The 22,069-nt window shown below is 36.3% G+C and overlaps 2 protein-coding genes across 2 annotated transcripts in view; both read right to left on the reverse strand.

Moving 5' to 3' along the window:
* Positions 1-22,069, reverse strand: part of LOC143246922 (junctophilin-3-like) — a 66,979-nt gene that overhangs the window by 32,407 nt on the left and 12,503 nt on the right. Inside the window, exon 2 of the mRNA XM_076494194.1 lies at positions 21,230-21,504. Coding sequence (XP_076350309.1) covers positions 21,230-21,504 — 275 coding nt within the window. The remainder of the gene's footprint in view (positions 1-21,229; positions 21,505-22,069) is intronic.
* LOC143246923 (junctophilin-2-like) lies at positions 17,814-18,250 on the reverse strand. Its single transcript, XM_076494195.1, is given in 2 exon segments — positions 17,814-17,989; positions 17,992-18,250. Coding segments are annotated over 2 exon segments (420 nt in total). The 3' UTR covers positions 17,814-17,828.

Raw genomic sequence — 22,069 nt, forward strand, 5'->3', positions numbered from 1 at the left:
TCACTGAACTCACTCTGGTATTGTTACTACAGTTATAATCACTGAACTCACTCTGGTATTGTTACTACAGTTATAATCACTGAACTCACTCTGGTATTGTTACTACAGTTATAATCACTGAACTCACTCTGGTATTGTTACTACAGTTATAATCACTGAACTCACTCTGGTATTGTTACTACAGTTATAATCACTGAACTCACTCTGGTATTGTTACTACAGTTATAATCACTGAACTCACTCTGGTATTGTTACTACAGTTATAATCACTGAACTCACTCTGGTATTGTTACTACAGTTACTGAAACTCTGAACTCACTCTGGTATTGTTACTACAGTTATACTCACTCTGGTATTGTTACTACAGTTATAATCACTGAACTCACTCTGGTATTGTTACTACAGTTATAATCACTGAACTCACTCTGGTATTGTTACTACAGTTATAATCACTGAACTCACTCTGGTATTGTTACTACAGTTATAATCACTGAACTCACTCTGGTATTGTTACTACAGTTATAATCACTGAACTCACTCTGGTATTGTTACTACAGTTATAATCACTGAACTCACTCTGGTATTGTTACTACAGTTATAATCACTGAACTCACTCTGGTATTGTTACTACAGTTATAATCACTGAACTCACTCTGGTATTGTTACTACAGTTATAATCACTGAACTCACTCTGGTATTGTTACTACAGTTATAATCACTGAACTCACTCTGGTATTGTTACTACAGTTATAATCACTGAACTCACTCTGGTATTGTTACTACAGTTATAATCACTGAACTCACTCTGGTATTGTTACTACAGTTATAATCACTGAACTCACTCTGGTATTGTTACTACAGTTATAATCACTGAACTCACTCTGGTATTGTTACTACAGTTATAATCACTGAACTCACTCTGGTATTGTTACTACAGTTATAATCACTGAACTCACTCTGGTATTGTTACTACAGTTATAATCACTGAACTCACTCTGGTATTGTTACTACAGTTATAATCACTGAACTCACTCTGGTATTGTTACTACAGTTATAATCACTGAACTCACTCTGGTATTGTTACTACAGTTATAATCACTGAACTCACTCTGGTCTTGTTACTGAACTCACTCTGGTATTGTTACTACAGTTACTGAACTCACTCCGGTATTGTTACTACAGTTATAATCACTGAACTCACTCCGGTATTGTTACTACAGTTATAATCACTGAACTCACTCTGGTATTGTTACTACAGTTATAATCACTGAACTCACTCTGGTATTGTTACTACAGTTATAATCACTGAACTCACTCTGGTATTGTTACTACAGTTATAATCACTGAACTCACTCTGGTATTGTTACTACAGTTATAATCACTGAACTCACTCTGGTATTGTTACTACAGTTATAATCACTGAACTCACTCTGGTATTGTTACTACAGTTATAATCACTGAACTCACTCTGGTATTGTTACTACAGTTATAATCACTGAACTCACTCTGGTATTGTTACTACAGTTATAATCACTGAACTCACTCTGGTATTGTTACTACAGTTACTGAACTCACTCTGGTAATCACTGAACTCACTCTGGTATTGTTACTACAGTTACTGAATCACTGAACTCACTCACTGGTATTGTTACTACAGTTATAATCACTGAACTCACTCTGGTATTGTTTACAGTTACTGAACTCACTCTGGTATTGTTATAATCACTGAACTCACTCTGGTATTGTTACTACAGTTATAATCACTGAACTCACTCTGGTATTGTTACTACACTGTGGTATTGTTAATCACTGAACTCACTCTGGTATTGTTACTACAGTTATAATCACTGAACTCACTCTGGTATTGTTACTACAGTTATAATCACTGAACTCACTCTGGTATTGTTACTACAGTTATAATCACTGAACTCACTCTGGTATTGTTACTACAGTTATAATCACTGAACTCACTCTGGTATTGTTACTACAGTTATAATCACTGAACTCACTCTGGTATTGTTACTACAGTTATAATCACTGAACTCACTCTGGTATTGTTACTACAGTTATAATCACTGAACTCACTCTGGTATTGTTACTACAGTTATAATCACTGAACTCACTCTGGTATTGTTACTACAGTTATAATCACTGAACTCACTCTGGTATTGTTACTACAGTTATAATCACTGAACTCACTCTGGTATTGTTACTACAGTTATAATCACTGAACTCACTCTGGTATTGTTACTACAGTTATAATCACTGAACTCACTCTGGTATTGTTACTACAGTTATAATCACTGAACTCACTCTGGTATTGTTACTACAGTTATAATCACTGAACTCACTCTGGTATTGTTACTACAGTTATAATCACTGAACTCACTCTGGTATTGTTACTACAGTTCACTGAACTCACTCTGGTATTGTTACTACAGTTATAGTTACTGAACTCACTCTGGTATTGTTACTACAGTTATAATCACTGAACTCACTCTGGTATTGTTACTACAGTTATAATCACTGAACTCACTCTGGTATTGTTACTACAGTTATAATCACTGAACTCACTCTGGTATTGTTACTACAGTTATAATCACTGAACTCACTCTGGTATTGTTACTACAGTTATTACTGAACTCACTCTGGTATTGTTACTACAGTTATAATCACTGAACTCACTCTGGTATTGTTACTACAGTTACTGAACTCACTCTGGTATTGTTACTCACTGAACTCACTCTGGTATTGTTACTACAGTTATAATCACTGAACTCACTCCGGTATTGTTACTACAGTTATAATCACTGAACTCACTCTGGTATTGTTACTACAGTTACTGAACTCACTCTGGTATTGTTACTACTCACTCACTCCGGTATTGTTACTACAGTTATAATCACTGAACTCACTCTGGTATTGTTACTACAGTTACTAATCACTCACTCTGGTATTGTTACTACAGTTACTAATCACTGTAACTCATCACTGAACTGGTATTGTTACTACAGTTATAATCACTGAACTCACTCTGGTATTGTTACTACAGTTATAATCACTGAACTCACTCTGGTATTGTTACTACAGTTATAATCACTGAACTCACTCTGGTATTGTTACTACAGTTATAATCACTGAACTCACTCTGGTATTGTTACTACAGTTATAATCACTGAACTCACTCTGGTATTGTTACTACAGTTATAATCACTGAACTCACTCTGGTATTGTTACTACAGTTATAATCACTGAACTCACTCTGGTATTGTTACTACAGTTATAATCACTGAACTCACTCTGGTATTGTTACTACAGTTATAATCACTGAACTCACTCTGGTATTGTTACTACAGTTATAATCACTGAACTCACTCTGGTATTGTTACTACAGTTATAATCACTGAACTCACTCTGGTATTGTTACTACAGTTATAATCACTGAACTCACTCTGGTATTGTTACTACAGTTATAATCACTGAACTCACTCTGGTATTGTTACTACAGTTATAATCACTGAACTCACTCTGGTATTGTTACTACAGTTATAATCACTGAACTCACTCTGGTATTGTTACTACAGTTATAATCACTGAACTCACTCTGGTATTGTTACTACAGTTATAATCACTGAACTCACTCTGGTATTGTTACTACAGTTATAATCACTGAACTCACTCTGGTATTGTTACTACAGTTATAATCACTGAACTCACTCTGGTATTGTTACTACAGTTATAATCACTGAACTCACTCTGGTATTGTTACTACAGTTACTAAGTCACTGAACTCACTCTGGTATTGTTACTACAGTTATAATCACTGAACTCACTCTGGTATTGTTACTACAGTTACTAACTCACTGAACTCACTGAACTCACTCTGGTATTGTTACTACAGTTATAATCACTGAACTCACTCTGGTATTGTTACTACAGTTATAATCACTGAACTCACTCTGGTATTGTTACTACAGTTATAATCACTGAACTCACTCTGGTATTGTTACTACAGTTATAATCACTGAACTCACTCTGGTATTGTTACTACAGTTATAATCACTGAACTCACTCTGGTATTGTTACTACAGTTATAATCACTGAACTCACTCTGGTATTGTTACTACAGTTATAATCACTGAACTCACTCTGGTATTGTTACTACAGTTATAATCACTGAACTCACTCTGGTATTGTTACTACAGTTATAATCACTGAACTCACTCTGGTATTGTTACTACAGTTACTGAACTCACTGTTACTACAGTTATAACTCACTGAACTCACTCTGGTATTGTTACTACAGTTATAATCACTGAACTCACTCTGGTATTGTTACTACAGTTATAATCACTGAACTCACTCTGGTATTGTTACTACAGTTATAATCACTGAACTCACTCTGGTATTGTTACTACAGTTATAATCACTGAACTCACTCTGGTATTGTTACTACAGTTATAATCACTGAACTCACTCTGGTATTGTTACTACAGTATTGTCACTGAACTCACTCTGGTAGTTATAATCACTGAACTCACTCTGGTATTGTTACTACAGTTATAATCACTGAACTCACTCTGGTATTGTTACTACAGTTATAATCACTGAACTCACTCTGGTATTGTTACTACAGTTATAATCACTGAACTCACTCTGGTATTGTTACTACAGTTACTGAACTCACTGTTACTACTCACTCTGGTATTGTTACTACAGTTATAATCACTGAACTCACTCTGGTATTGTTACTACAGTTACTAATCACTGAACTCACTCTGGTATTGTTACTACAGTTATAATCACTGAACTCACTCTGGTATTGTTACTACAGTTATAATCACTGAACTCACTCTGGTATTGTTACTACAGTTATAATCACTGAACTCACTCTGGTATTGTTACTACAGTTATAATCACTGAACTCACTCTGGTATTGTTACTACAGTTATAATCACTGAACTCACTCTGGTATTGTTACTACAGTTATAATCACTGAACTCACTCTGGTATTGTTACTACAGTTATAATCACTGAACTCACTCTGGTATTGTTACTACAGTTATAATCACTGAACTCACTCTGGTATTGTTACTACAGTTATAATCACTGAACTCACTCTGGTATTGTTACTACAGTTATAATCACTGAACTCACTCTGGTATTGTTACTACAGTTATAATCACTGAACTCACTCTGGTATTGTTACTACAGTTATAATCACTGAACTCACTCTGGTATTGTTACTACAGTTATAATCACTGAACTCACTCTGGTATTGTTACTACAGTTATAATCACTGAACTCACTCTGGTATTGTTACTACAGTTATAATCACTGAACTCACTCTGGTATTGTTACTACAGTTATAATCACTGGTATCACTCTGGTATTGTTACTACAGTTATTACTGAACTCACTCTGGTATTGTTACTACAGTTATAATCACTGAACTCACTCTGGTATTGTTACTACAGTTATAATCACTGAACTCACTCTGGTATTGTTACTACAGTTATAATCACTGAACTCACTCTGGTATTGTTTACAGTTATAATCACTGAACTCACTCTGGTATTGTTACTACAGTTATAATCACTGAACTCACTCTGGTATTGTTACTACAGTTATAATCACTGAACTCACTCTGGTATTGTTACTACAGTTATAATCACTGAACTCACTCTGGTATTGTTACTACAGTTATAATCACTGAACTCACTCTGGTATTGTTACTACAGTTATAATCACTTACTACTGTTACTCACTCTGGTATTGTTACTACAGTTATAATCACTGAACTCACTCTGGTATTGTTACTACAGTTATAAACTCACTCACTCTGGTATTGTTACTACAGTTCACTGAACTCACTCTGGTATTGTTACTACAGTTATAATCACTGAACTCACTCCGGTATTGTTACTACAGTTATAATCACTGAACTCACTCTGGTATTGTTACTACAGTTATAATCACTGAACTCACTCTGGTATTGTTACTACAGTTATAATCACTGAACTCACTCTGGTATTGTTACTACAGTTATAGTCACTGAACTCACTCTGGTATTGTTACTACAGTTATAATCACTGAACTCACTCTGGTATTGTTACTACAGTTATAATCACTGAACTCACTCCGGTATTGTTACTACAGTTATAATCACTGAACTCACTCTGGTATTGTTACTACAGGTATTGAACTCACTGGTACAGTTATAATCACTGAACTCACTCTGGTATTGTTACTACAGTTATAATCACTGAACTCACTCTGGTATTGTTACTACAGTTATAATCACTGAACTCACTCTGGTATTGTTACTACAGTTATAATCACTGAACTCACTCTGGTATTGTTACTACAGTTATAATCACTGAACTCACTCTGGTATTGTTACTACAGTTATAATCACTGAACTCACTCTGGTATTGTTACTACAGTTATAATCACTGAACTCACTCTGGTATTGTTACTACAGTTATAATCACTGAACTCACTCTGGTATTGTTACTACAGTTATAATCACTGAACTCACTCTGGTATTGTTACTACAGTTATAATCACTGAACTCACTCTGGTATTGTTACTACAGTTATAATCACTGAACTCACTCTGGTATTGTTACTACAGTTATAATCACTGAACTCACTCTGGTATTGTTACTACAGTTATAATCACTGAACTCACTCTGGTATTGTTACTACAGTTATAATCACTGAACTCACTCTGGTATTGTTACTACAGTTATAATCACTGAACTCACTCTGGTATTGTTACTACAGTTATAATCACTGAACTCACTCTGGTATTGTTACTACAGTTATAATCACTGAACTCACTCTGGTATTGTTACTACAGTTATAATCACTGAACTCACTCTGGTATTGTTACTACAGTTATAATCACTGAACTCACTCTGGTATTGTTACTACAGTTATAATCACTGAACTCACTCTGGTATTGTTACTACAGTTATAATCACTGAACTCACTCTGGTATTGTTACTACAGTTATAATCACTGAACTCACTCTGGTATTGTTACTACAGTTATAATCACTGAACTCACTCTGGTATTGTTACTACAGTTATAATCACTGAACTCACTCTGGTATTGTTACTACAGTTATAATCACTGAACTCACTCTGGTATTGTTACTACAGTTATAATCACTGAACTCACTCTGGTATTGTTACTACAGTTATAATCACTGAACTCACTCTGGTATTGTTACTACAGTTATAATCACTGAACTCACTCTGGTATTGTTACTACAGTTATAATCACTGAACTCACTCTGGTATTGTTACTACAGTTATAATCACTGAACTCACTCTGGTATTGTTACTACAGTTATAATCACTGAACTCACTCTGGTATTGTTACTACAGTTACTGAACTCACTGAACTCACTGAACGGTATTGTTACTACAGTTATAATCACTGAACTCACTCTGGTATTGTTACTACAGTTATAATCACTGAACTCACTCTGGTATTGTTACTACAGTTATAATCACTGAACTCACTCTGGTATTGTTACTACAGTTATAATCACTGAACTCACTCTGGTATTGTGAACTCACTCTGGTATTGTTACTACAGTTATAATCACTGAACTCACTCTGGTATTGTTACTACAGTTATAATCACTGAACTCACTCTGGTATTACTACAGTTATAATCACTGAACTCACTCTGGTATTGTTACTACAGTTATAATCACTGAACTCACTCTGGTATTGTTACTACAGTTACTGAACTCACTCCGGTATTGTTACTACAGTTATAATCACTGAACTCACTCTGGTATTGTTACTACAGTTATAATCACTGAACTCACTCTGGTATTGTTACTACAGTTATAATCACTGAACTCACTCTGGTATTGTTACTACAGTTATAATCACTGAACTCACTCTGGTATTGTTACTACAGTTATAATCACTGAACTCACTCTGGTATTGTTACTACAGTTATAATCACTGAACTCACTCTGGTATTGTTACTACAGTTATAATCACTGAACTCACTCTGGTATTGTTACTACAGTAATTGTGGTATTGTTACTACAGTTATAATCACTGAACTCACTCTGGTATTGTTACTACAGTTATAATCACTGAACTCACTCTGGTATTGTTACTACAGTTATAATCACTGAACTCACTCTGGTATTGTTACTACAGTTATAATCACTGAACTCACTCTGGTATTGTTACTACAGTTACTGAACTCACTCTGGTATTGTTACTACAGTTATAATCACTGAACTCACTCCGGTATTGTTACTACAGTTATAATCACTGAACTCACTCTGGTATTGTTACTACAGTTATAATCACTGAACTCACTCTGGTATTGTTACTACAGTTATAATCACTGAACTCACTCTGGTATTGTTACTACAGTTATAATCACTGAACTCACTCTGGTATTGTTACTACAGTTATAATCACTGAACTCACTCTGGTATTGTTACTACAGTTATAATCACTGAACTCACTCTGGTATTGTTACTACAGTTATAATCACTGAACTCACTCTGGTATTGTTACTACAGTTATAATCACTGAACTCACTCTGGTATTGTTACTACAGTTAAAGAAGCCCTTAAACCTGTCGCTGAGCCACAAGTATTGGGGAAGAGTAGCCACATCACGCTGACCTTTATTGGGTTATTTGTGGACATCAAACCAGCGAAAACTAAGAAAAAGAAATTCTGCCCGTTTCACAGATAGTCTGGTGGGTGAGTGTTTTGTTATAGGAAAGCCAGATCGTACTATCTGAGAAGTCCACCGAGAGGAATCGAACCCTGATTTTAGCGTTACAAGTACATAGACTTACCGCTGTGCTAGCGGAGGACTGCAGTTAGTATCAAGTAAACGCTTTTGATTCCAAAAGACAAATAAAATTGTTTAGTTAGGATTTGGTGATGACTTTAAACTAACGCCTTCAGTACTTCGACTTAACCAGTCTTATTAAGAAGAGTACATCGATGTTTTAAGTTGTTCTCTATGACACTCGGAAGTTTTTTTTAAAAAGTGAACTAATTTATGTAGCAATTTCAAAAAAAGCATAGATATTTACATAAAACCTATAGGTTTAAAATGAGTCGTAGAAGGTTCAAGGAGCACTGAACCTTGCTTAACATTGGGGTGTCACGATTTCGGTGTGATGGTGAAAAATTTGCTTGTTTGCAGTTTTGCGGAATACTACACGAGGGCTGTCTGCGCTAGCCGTCCCTAATTTAGCAAAGTGTAAAACTAGAGGGAAGGTAGCTACTCATTTTCTGACGAATAGTGGGATTGAACGTCTCGTTCAATGCAGAAAGGGCGGGTATGTTTGGTAATTCGAACTCACGACTCTCAGATTTCGAGTCAAGTACCCTAACCACCTGGCCATGCTCGGCCCTAATGGTAAACATAATACAGCACTCGAAGCCGAACTCGTGATGATACGTGTGGAAGTACACCTCATCAAAGGTGAAAATAGAATAGCGGACAGTGATGGTATAATATAAAGGACATACTGAAACGTATCACGAGCCAGCGTAAAACATATGATATACCAGTCATACAAAATACCCCATCAGATGAGGTCTATCTGACGTTTAGAACAGTAAAATTTTGAGTATGACATGTGTGCAATGTAAGTGCAATGAACAAATTTTATTGGTTTATCTAATTGAAAGTAAGCAGTTGAACGTCATTATAAATAAGTTGTAACACAAACTTACAACAAAGTGGTTCACACTATAGAGAACAGAATGTTAACAGTGTTGGATGTATTAAAGATGTCAGAATGTTAATAGTGTTGGATGTATTAAAGATGTCAGAATGTTAACAGTGTTGGATGTATTAAAGATGTCAGAATGTTAACAGTGTTGGATGTATTAAAGATGTCAGAATGTTAACAGTGTTGGTTGTATTAAAGATGTCAGAATGGTGACAGTTTTGGATGTATTAAAGATGTCAGAATGCTAACAGTATTGGATGTATTAAAGATGTCAGAATGGTAACAGTATTGGATGTATTAAAGATGTCAGAATGTTAATAGTGTTGGATGTATTAAAGATGTCAGAATGTTAATAGTGTTGGATGTATTAAAGATGTCAGAATGTTAATAGTGTTGGATGTATTAAAGATGTCAGAATGTTAATAGTGTTGGATGTATTAAAGATGTCAGAACGTTAATAGTGTTGGATGTATTAAAGATGTCAGAACGTTAATAGTGTTGGATGTATTAAAGATGTCAGAATGTTAATAGTTTTGGATGTATTAAAGATGTCAGAATGTTAACAGTATTGGATGTATTAAAGATGTCAGAATGTTAACAGTTTTGGATGTATTAAAGATGTCAGAATGGTAACAGTGTTGGATGTATTAAAGATGTCAGAATGGTAACAGTGTTGGTTGTGTTAAAGATGTCAGAATGGTAACAGTGTTGGTTGTGTTAAAGATGTCAGAATGGTAACAGTGTTGGTTGTGTTAAAGATGTCAGAATGGTAACAGTGTTGGATGTATTAAAGATGTCAGAATGGTAACAGTGTTGGTTGTGTTAAAGATGTCAGAATGGTGATAGTTTTGGATGTATTAAAGATGTCAGAATGTTAACAGTTTTGGATGTATTAAAGATGTCAGAATGTTAACAGTATTGGATGTATTAAAGATGTCAGAATATTAACAGTTTTGGATGTATTAAAGATGTCAGAATGGTAACAGTGTTGGATGTATTAAAGATGTCAGAATGGTAACAGTGTTGGATGTATTAAAGATGTCAGAATGGTAACAGTGTTGGATGTATTAAAGATGTCAGAATGGTAACAGTGTTGGATGTATTAAAGATGTCAGAATGTTAACAGTGTTGGATGTATTAAAGATGTCAGAATGTTAACAGTGTTGGATGTATTAAAGATGTCAGAATGGTAACAGTGTTGGATGTATTAAAGATGTCAGAATGTTAACAGTGTTGGATGTATTAAAGATGTCAGAATGTTAACAGTTTTGGATGTATTAAAGATGTCAGAATGTTAACAGTTTTGGATGTATTAAAGGTGTCAGAATGTTAACAGTTTGGATGTATTAAAGATGTCAGAATGTTAACAGTTTTGGATGTATTAAAGATGTCAGAATGTTAACAGTTTGGATGTATTAAAGATGTCAGAATGTTAACAGTTTGGATGTATTAAAGATGTCAGAATGGTGACAGTGTTGGATGTATTAAAGATGTCAGAATGGTGACAGTGTTGGATCTATTAAAGATGTCAGAATGTTAACAGTGTTGGATGTATTAAAGATGTCAGAATGTTAACAGTTTTGGATGTATTAAAGATGTCAGAATGTTAACAGTTTTGGATGTATTAAAGGTGTCAGAATGTTAACAGTTTTGGATGTATTAAAGATGTCAGAATGTTAACAGTTTTGGATGTATTAAAGATGTCAGAATGTTAACAGTTTTGGATGTATTAAAGATGTCAGAATGGTGACAGTGTTGGATTTATTAAAGATGTCAGAATGGTGACAGTGTTGGATCTATTAAAGATGTCAGAATGTTAACAGTGTTGGATGTATTAAAGATGTCAGAATGTTAACAGTGTTGGATGTATTAAAGATGTCAGAATGTTAACAGTGTTGGATGTATTAAAGATGTCAGAATGTTAACAGTATTGGATGTGTTAAAGATATAAAAATGTAACAGTTTTGGATGTATTAAAGATGTCCTAGGCCTTATTGCGTCGAATTGTAAAGTGTAACCTCTCGTTTCACAGACTATGATGAGGCAGTATTATCTCTTGTAAAGTGTATATCCAAGTCTGTACACCTGGAAATTCTATACAGAAAGACAGCGATGTTTGGTTATCCATTCTCTAGGGAGAGATGCTACCGTTTACTGTGTGTATGGAACAAAGACAACATCAAATTGCTCGAGAACAAAGACAAAAGTCTAAAGACTGAAGCCACTACAATACCAACGTTAAATGGAAAGCTTGGAGACGCTAACAGCACAAAAACCCTTGAAATTTGAAGATACACAACTTGTTTTAGAACACTGACTATGAACACAAAATATTTATACACGTATCCTTTTGTTTGAATGGAAGCTTCATGTTAAACTTTACGGGGGCCCGGCGTGGCCCAGCGTGTTAAGGCGTGCGACTCGTAATCTGAGGGTCGCGGGTTCGCATCCCCGTCGCGCCAAATATGCTCGCCCTTTCAGCTGTGGAGGCGTTATAATGTGATGGTCAATCCCACTATTCGTTGTCATTATTTGTCAACAAGCTAATAATGATTAGGATGAATCAGTAAAATAGACCCATAAGCCAGCTACTGTGTCATCGACGTCTCAACAGTCTGATATTGATTGTGATGAGTTAATAAAATAAAGTCATAAGCCACCTTGTGTCATACACGTGTCAACGGAACAATATTAATTAAGATGAGTCAATAAAAATAGAGCCATAAACCAGCATCTGTGTCATACACGTGTCAACAGGCTAATATTGATTAGGATGAGTTAATAAAAATAGACCCATAAGCCAGCTTATGTGTTATTCAAAGAACAAGTTATGACCAAAAGCTCCAAATCGCGATTTTCAGTAATGGCAAGTCAACCGCTAGGCCACACCTGGCTCCCGTAAAGTTTGTTTTTGTTTGTTTTTTGAATTTCGCACAAAGCTACACGAGAGCTATCTGTGCTAGCCGTCCCTAATTTAGCGGTGTAAGATTAGAGGGAAGGCAGCTAGTCATCACCACCCACCGCCAACTCTTGGGCTACTCTTTTACCAACGAATAGTGGGATTGACCATCACATTATAACGCCTCCACGGTTGAAAGGTCGAGCATATTAGGTGCAACTGGTATTCGAACCCGCGACTCTCAGATTACAAGTCGAGTGCCTGAACCATTTGGCCATGCCATTTTGGTCATAGAGTGCATTACAAGAGTGACAGTAAAATTCTCATATTTGATTACAGTAGTCCAAGAATTGGCGCATAATGTTGTTGTTAAAGTAATTACATCTTTCTTAGCACCACAAACATGCAAAAATAAATCTTGTTAGATAACAAGAAACCTGGTTTCTCATGGTTTCAGGTTAGTTTAATAAATGTTTATGGTGATAAATAGGAAGAAATTAGATCATAATGCACGAAAAACTTGGTTGACACGTGTATAACACAAAAGCTGGCTTATGGGTCAATTTTTATTGACTCATCCTAATCAGTATTAGCCTGTTGAGACGTGTATAACAGAAGCTGGCTTATGGGTCTATTTTTATTAACTCACCCTAATCAATATTAGCCTGTTGACACGTGTATGACACAGAAGCTGGTTTATGGGTCTATTTTTATTGTCTCATCTTAATCAATATTAGTCTGTTGACACATGTATGACACAGAAGCTGGCTTATGGGTCTATTTTCATTGTCTCATCTTAATCAATATTAGTCTGTTGACACATGTATGACACAGAAGCTGGCTTATGGGTCTATTTTTATTAACTCATCCTAATCAATATCAGCGTATTAACACGTGTATGACACAGAAGCTGATTTATTGGTCTATTTTTATTAACTCATCCTGATCAATATTAGTCTCTTGACACGTGTACGACACAGAAGCTGGTTTATTGGTCTATTTTTATTAACTCATCCTGATCAATATTAGTCTGTTGACACGTGTACGACACAGAAGCTGGTTTATTGGTCTATTTTTATTAACTCATCCTGATCAATATTAGTCTCTTGACACGTGTACGACACAGAAGCTGGTTTATTGGTCTATTTTTATTAACTCATCCTGATCAATATTAGTCTGTTGAGACGTGTATGACACAGAAGGTGGCTTATGTTGTTATTTGGATTAACTCACCCTAATCAATATTAGCTTATTAATACGTTTTTAGACTACTTCGTCTTTGTCCTGTGCGAAAGTTTAGTAACCACAAAGAAGCGCTCCCTAACGTCACTTTTGTTGTAAAAATTGTTAAATGCGCGACATATTCTTGCTCTTGGCACTTTCTCAATAATAAAGGTTACAAAATGTACTGAGATTGTTAACCCCGGTTTTAAAAAAGAAATGTTCCAGGAGCCTGGCTTGGCTTGGTGGGTTAGGGCGCTAAACTCGTAAACTGCGGGTTGCGGGATCGAACCATCTACAAAAGATTCTCACGACTGATCATGAGGATGTTATAATCTGACAATCAATCCCACTGTTCATTGGTAAATAATTGACATAAAGTTAGCAGTTGATGGTTTTAATACTTAGTAGCTTCTTTCATTCTTGCTTGTCACTTCAAAATTAAGGACAGCTCGTGCAGACAGCCCTCGAGTAGCTTTGCGCAAATTTTAACAAACCAGACATAATAACTATATTGTTAATAGTTCTTAAAACCATCTAGAGATGGAGCACATCTTGAGTTACTAATTATTACATAAATATAGGAATTGAGAAAAAAAATTCATATTATTTTTATGTATCCTTTTGTTGGTGTCTCTGGGAAAAACAAACTTTTCTCACGATCTATTCTAAGCTCATTTAAATAGTCCAGGTGTTGTTGTTAAATTTGTTTTATTTGAGTATACGATAACTAAGATTGTTCGACATTGGAAAATACTAGACTTTCTTAAATTGTGCACGATATACAATGCAAAGAAAATCAGGTGGCGCTGTAGAATCTGATGTCAACAGTAATAATAAAAAAGAAGAGAATTTTAAACAGTGAAGTTAAGCCTAAATTAAGTGATCATAAACATGTTATGTACAGCGGCGTGAAGCTGTATTGGTTCGGCGAATAAATACAGTCACGTTGTCAACTGTAATCTAGTTGTTATAAGTTACATAACACTGGTTAAGGCCCGGCATGGCCAAGTGTGTTAAGGCGTGGGATTCGTAATCTGAGGGGCGCGGGTTCGCATCTCCGTCGCGCCAAACATGCTCGCCCTTTTAGCCGTGGGGGCGTTATATTGTGACGGTTAATCCCACTATTCGTTGGTAAAAGAGTTACCCACGAGTTGGCGGTGGGTGGTGATGACTAGCTGCTTTCCCTCTAGTCTTACACTGCTAAATTAGGGCGGCTAGCACAGATAGCTCTCGGGTAGCTTTTTGCGAAATTCGAAACAAACAAACAAACAGTGGTTAAAGACAGTCGCATTATCAACTGTTATCGAAGAACCAGAATGTGGCATATTTAGCTATTATGTATTCTTTGTTGACCTGGAGATGATTTCAGAAGGTCAAAACATTACTTTATAGTTTATTTTAATAAAGGTTTTGACACCCTTACCAGCCGTCTTGAGATTTTTTCTTCAAGTGGTTTCTCGTCATCGCGTGTTATTTATTCGTTTGTGATAAACAAGAATGAACCAAAACAACTACGCCCCATCTCCCAAGTGTCCCCCGCTGTGACAGCGGTAAGTCTACAGATTTAGAAATATAAAATCAGGGGTTCGATTCCCCTCGATGGACACTGCAGAATGCCTGATGTGGCTTCGCTATAAGAAAAATACACATGCGTATTTCGTGTAAACGACATGTTCGTTTCTTAAGCATAAAACTAAAAAATAAGTTCTCTGTGCTCAGGACATCGTGAGTATCGAAACTTGAATTTTAAATGGTAAAAGCCATTAGACTTTCTGCTGGTCCACCGAAGGAATAAACGATACGAAACAAATGTTTACATTTTCTGCTTAGGTCCAACACGTAACTTCTACATTCCCAGTATCCATTATAAGAAAAAAATTAAATAAGGAAATACAACCACACAGTGTTCAACATTTTGTAGCCCAACCCAAACATTTTTCATTGACACGTCAGTAGACTCCCACGTGTACACCTTTAGTAACTCTCGTCACTCATATTCGATTTCCGTTCACGTTTGCTGTAACATGTAAAGAGTTACAGTGGCGATGGCGTCTGTTATCCTAGTCTTAACTCTGTGACGTTAACTGTAAGTGTGCGGTATACGATATCCTTAATATACCCCCATACTCTTGCACGGTTGCCATCTTGCCGGATTACGCTACTTACTGATATTGAAAAGTGAATGGTTATATTTCTTAAGTTATTTAATTGTTAAGTTTTAAGATAGAAAATATAATTTTAAACCAACTTGTACTCTACATATTTGCTGCTTACAAAATTAGGTGACTTACGTTATATTTTCCAAATAACCGTATCCATAGAAGCTTAATACGTATTGCATTTGTGTCGCTTATGGGGATAAACGAAGTGGACCCCTTCTTTTTTTTATGTAGAAACATTGACTTTACTGGCATGTTTTAAGGTGACTCTAATCCATGAGAATTTCAGTTGTTTTCGTCAGTTGAAAGTGTACACGTGTTTCGTGCATGCTAAAAATAGAAGCACATCCGCCTTTTTATGGCTCTTGATAGCTCAGTAAACAGTGGCACATTCAATCAAACAACCACCAAATATCGTAAGCGAAACGCTGATATGAAACTGTTGGATTACTTTAAGCCTCATATCTTATTAGACAGTGGCACATTCAATCAAACAGCCACCAATGATTGTCAGCGAAACGTTGATACAAAACGTTTGGATTTTTCGAAGGTCAGGTAGGTCGTGTAACAGTTGTGCTGCAAAATTCCTGTCATGCTACACATCTTTATTACGGTTACCATGGCAACGTGTTACACATTATTACACATCATGATACGGTTACCACGCTACTAGTTATACATTTTCGCTCGTTGTTATACAGTTACTAAGGCCTACAAACTACACGTTATTACACATCATGATACGGCTACTTCATCTTGTGATACACGGTTATCATAGTAACATAACGCATAATTGGCATGTTTCAACTCTACCCAGTTTTATTACTGTTTTTCATGATTCATGTGTAGCGCCTGTTAACTATTTTATCATCCTGTTAACAATGTAATATTTACGAATCTTTTATCACCCACACATACTTCTAAGTAAAAAAGAACTATGGTAAGAATCACGTGTATTCCAACAGTAAGGATCACGTGTCTTCTAACAGTAAGGATCACGTGTCTTCCAACAGTAAGGATCACGTGCCTTCTAACAGTAAGCATCTCGTGTCTTCCAACAGTAAGGATCACGTGTCCTCCAACAGTGAGCATCTCGTCTTCCAACAGTAAGGATCACGTGCCTTCCAACAGTAAAGACCACGTGCATTCCAACAATAAGCATCTCGTGTCTTCCAACAGTAAGGATCACGTGTCCTCCAACAGTAAGCATCACTTGTCCTCCAACAGTGAGTATCTCGTGTTTTCCAACATTAAGGATCACGTGCCTTCTAACAGTAAAGACCACGTGTTTTCTAACAGTAAGCATCACGTGTCCTCTAACAGTAAAGACCACGTGTCTTCCAACAGTAAGGATCACGTGTATTCCAACATTAAGGACCACGTGTATTCTAACAGTAATTAATGATAATATAGAATAAGAAACAAAAGTTTAACAGTAAGGTTGAACTATGATAAAAATATTTGTAATTTTGTCATCATAAAACAGTTAATTTTGACTGGGTTTTTCTCCTTGAGTTTTCATCATACTATCGCGTTTATTAGAATGAACTAAGTGGTTAGCTCGAAAATGTGTATAGAAAACATGATATTATTGTATATAATTGGAACTAAAGCCATAATGTTAAAGTACCAGAATACCATCAATGTTTGTTTTCTAGAAGATAAAACTCTGAACATTTTGATGGGAAGTGAAATCCTGCAAAAAAAAATCTCAACAACCGAAGTTTAACTTGCAGAAACAGCTAAAACAACAAAACAGTTTCTGTTGCATTTTGTTTAACGGTAGTAAGAAGTTAGACATGTTTATGGTTTACCTCCATCAGCGTATGTCTCTGAACCGTATCCATCCTGGAGACCAACAGCCCAGGTACCTTCGTACTTGGCTCCAGATGGGAGTGACTGTCGAACCCCATATCGGCCCTTCAGTCCTTGTGTCCACTCTCCGCGGTAAACCCAACGACCCGGGTTTCTGTCCCTAGTCCGTGGCGCTTACCATTTTGCCATTGACCTTCATAGGTGCTTCCACTGGGCCAAATATACACTCCGGACACTTCAAATCCGAAATGCCACGACCCGCTGTACTCGCCTTGGCCCCTGGGGCCGGTGCACACACCATGTCCATGTGCTTTCCCGTCTTCCCAACCCCCACAATATGTGCCTCCGTCGTCAAAGTCGAAACGACCGCCTGTCGTGGTGTTGCGCTGTTGCACGTGCGGTGCTGTCATTGGTGCGGCTGGAAAGTGAATACACCATGGACTCGAAAGTACGAATGTGTTTAAAAATATAATTATACTTGAGAAAACAGATGGTCTTTATCTGCTCGAGACGATCGTGGTCTCAGTTATCAGTAATAGCTGTAAAACACTTGGTTTCGATATTGGACTTCGAACTGCGTCGGTCGTTCAGAATAATGTTCGTTAAGCCTAACGCCCTGTGATTAACGACATGAAAGTATACATGTGTGTATGTATTCATATACACGACTCACACAACACTGCTCACCAACCGTCTCCACACTCCTTTTGACATAGTATCTACAGCCACAGTGAGATGCGCATGCGCCGATTGCTCCGTCTTGAGAAACGAGTGTTTTAATAGCCGACTGAACTGTTTGCGCGACTTGGTCTTGTAGTGACGTCACGAGGGGATCAGTTAGAATAACATTGAGAGTCCCGGTGACGTCACCGGAACTGCTCATGGTAACAGAACCTCAGCAATGTTTGTTGTGTGCAATTTAAGATCGTAACAGAGAATTGTCTTAACACAGCAACTCCTGTTCGACTCGGACGGGAAAGGTACCCAGAATTTGACTTTCAGGGGCGCTGTTGACAGGACAGTGACGTGACTGCCCCTCATATAGGCTTGTAAAAGGAATGAGTTTATCAGGGTCGCTCAAGTAACAGTAAATCATATGAATGTTAAGCCTGTTTTTACATAATAATAATGTGGATTGCAGCTTCTTTTAACGCTAACATTATGGGCTAGTTCTTTTTTACATACCGGATACAATTCGTTAGAGAATATCCATTCTACATTTTGAATCTCGTAAATGTCATAATATCGATATTGTTAAGAGACAATGAAAGACATATTAATATAAAAATGGTCGGTTAGCGATAATTTGACTTACAATGCTAAAATTATTAGTGGGCTGATCCCCCTACGGGCTCACAGCACAGAGAGCCAACTGTGTAACATCGCATTTTAAGAACGGCAAATATAAAAAGATATTTTATTTATTTTAAAACGGGTTTACTTTAATTTAATTAGCACGTAATTACAGATTATTATATAAGAATGTTTCAATGAGTCCGATGCGCAACGCCCTCTGAGTGTTGGCTTTCCTTCTCAGTGTTATGACGTATTTCCTGGTTGTTAAGCCAGGCGATGTTCTCCTTGGTCAGGTTATACCCGTACATGGTTGTTAATACTTGTGGAACAGTATGCCACGTGACCCGCGCTGTCACGTAGCGCGTCCTTGTGTGGATAACACAGTATATACATATATATATAACGTAAACACTTGACATCAAACTGTAAACTTGTATAATTAACCAGCGTTACAAAGTAAAATATAAATGAATGATAATAGCGTGTAATAAACATCGTAAGTAAAATGGACGTTTCGCTTTAGTTACGCCATAAATATTAAAAACAGAATGAATATTTATACATATATATTATTATTATTAAATATAATGTAAGGTGATAGTGGTTCATATTTCTTGGCACTTGTGTGTAATGTTAAATTAATAAAATAACACGTAACGTTAAAGTAGGTACACAGTTAAAAAAATTTAATTAACGTCACTATGTGGCCAACAAAAAGTTGAATCCGTGTGTTTCGACGTTGCATGTTATCTTCAGAAGCGAGTTACGAGACAAATTCGTTTTATTAACACATTTTGGGCGAAATAGACCATATGATCCGTGCACAGGTTTACAATTCCCGAGTTAACACTTTAACGAAAATCTCTTCACATTTTTATATAAATATTCACCGGTCCTTCATCTCTATTTATTAAAACATGATATTTTTATGTTTAATCACTTCCAAGGTATATTATGAGTTCAATTTTCATGTACACGTTCTACTGCGGTTAAATTTTCGAATGTCTTTATTTCTTATGTATTTTTGTTCCATTTTAAATTAAACTTAATTTATATAAATATTTTCACATTCAATTTCAATTTTATTAACTTTTCATATTTTTTTCCCTATTAACTGTACATTTTATTTTGTATTACCTAAATATCCCTTTAACTTATTAATCGGTTTAAATACAAGATAAAATATTTATTGTCTTGTATTTAAACCGATTCTAAACACTGTACAAAAAAATATTAGTTAAACCTGGAGCATGAGAGAAAATTAAAATTTCTTTTCTAATTTTTGTTCATAACTAAATATTTCGATCGATGTTCGATATATTAGTGACTTTCTTAACAGCTCCATCTACAATATTATCAGGTTGAATCCTCTTACAATTGCTACAAATTTCATTAATAATAAGTTGTTTTTTACGTTTTCGAGGTTAGTACACATCTTTAAAATTCTGTGAACGTGAGTGTAAAACCCACATATCTTTGTGACCTAGTATGACATGTTTCTTAGTGTGGAGACACAAGGACAGGAAAGGGTTTCCTATAAATAGATGTTTCTAGATTACAGTGTAAATTCTTTTTTACTAATACATCTAGGAAATTCAAGCTAATATTTTTTCTCAATTTCATATCGTTAAATAGAGATAAAGGCCCGGTGAATATTTATATAAAAATGTGCGGAAACAGGTAGATGGATAAACAGACAGATATACAGACATACAGGTATAGAAATAAATGGACATATATACAGACATACAGGTATAGAAATAAACGGACAGATATACAGACATACAGGTATAGAAATAAACGGACAGATATACAGAGATACAGGTATAGAAATAAACGGACAGATATACAGACATACAGGTATAGAAATAAACGGACAGATATACAGACATACAGGTATAGAAATAATCGGACAGATAAACAGACATACAGGTAGATAAACGGACAAATATACAGACTACAGGCAGATAAACGGACAAATATACAGACTACAGGCAGATGAACGGACAGATATAGAGACATACAGGTGGATAAACGGATAGATATACAGATATATAGGTATAGAGATAAACGGTAAGTGAAAATGAACTGACCCGAAGTATGAACTTTTTAAGATTCGAGGATTTCTCCACCAGGGAGCGTCGCCGTGGCGGAGGGTCGTCACTTCTTGCTTTCAGAACGAAACCACCACGACAGTCGTCAATCTTTCGATCTCGTTCGCTGGTTGGGTCAACGTGCTCGTTCCAGAGTGACGTCAAAGATGCACAAAGACTCTTTGGACGGAAAAGGGAGGCCAGCCCAAAGGGGGCGCTAGTGCGTACCCCGTATCCATGTCTTAATCCCCTGAGCCACTGGCCTTGGTAGATACCTGGAAATCGAAAGATCAGTGACACGTGACAGTGACATAACTATAATGGTAAAATTAGGTAACAAACATTTTGATGGTAATCCTGCTAGTAAAGTTCACGTGAGAAATAATGTGGTTGTTAAATATAATGGAATAAATATACATGTGTTTTGTGTTTTTTTTTAATTTCGCGCAAAGCTAGTCGAGGGCTATCTGCGCTAGCCGTCCCTAATTTAGCACTGTAAGACTATAGAGAAGGCAGCTAGTCATCACCACCCACCGCCAACTCTTGGGCTACTCTTTTCAACGATTGACCGTCACATTATAACGCCCCCACGGCTGAAAGGGCGAGCAAGTTTGGTGCGACCGGGATTCGAACCCGCGACCCTCGTATTACGAGTCGAACGCCTTAACCCACTTGGCCATGTCAGACCGCCAACGTATTTGTATAGCTTAATTTTACCTTTAAACGAATGCGATACGTCCTAAGTTATGCCAGCTGAGAAGGGATAAAAATTAATATACGAAAAACTCAACTGTTGGAATTTAAATGTCACACACGTAGAACGAGGCTCGTGAACAATTC

This window comes from Tachypleus tridentatus, chromosome 3 (assembly GCF_004210375.1).
Source record: "Tachypleus tridentatus isolate NWPU-2018 chromosome 3, ASM421037v1, whole genome shotgun sequence".
Classification (NCBI taxonomy): domain Eukaryota; kingdom Metazoa; phylum Arthropoda; class Merostomata; order Xiphosura; family Limulidae; genus Tachypleus; species Tachypleus tridentatus.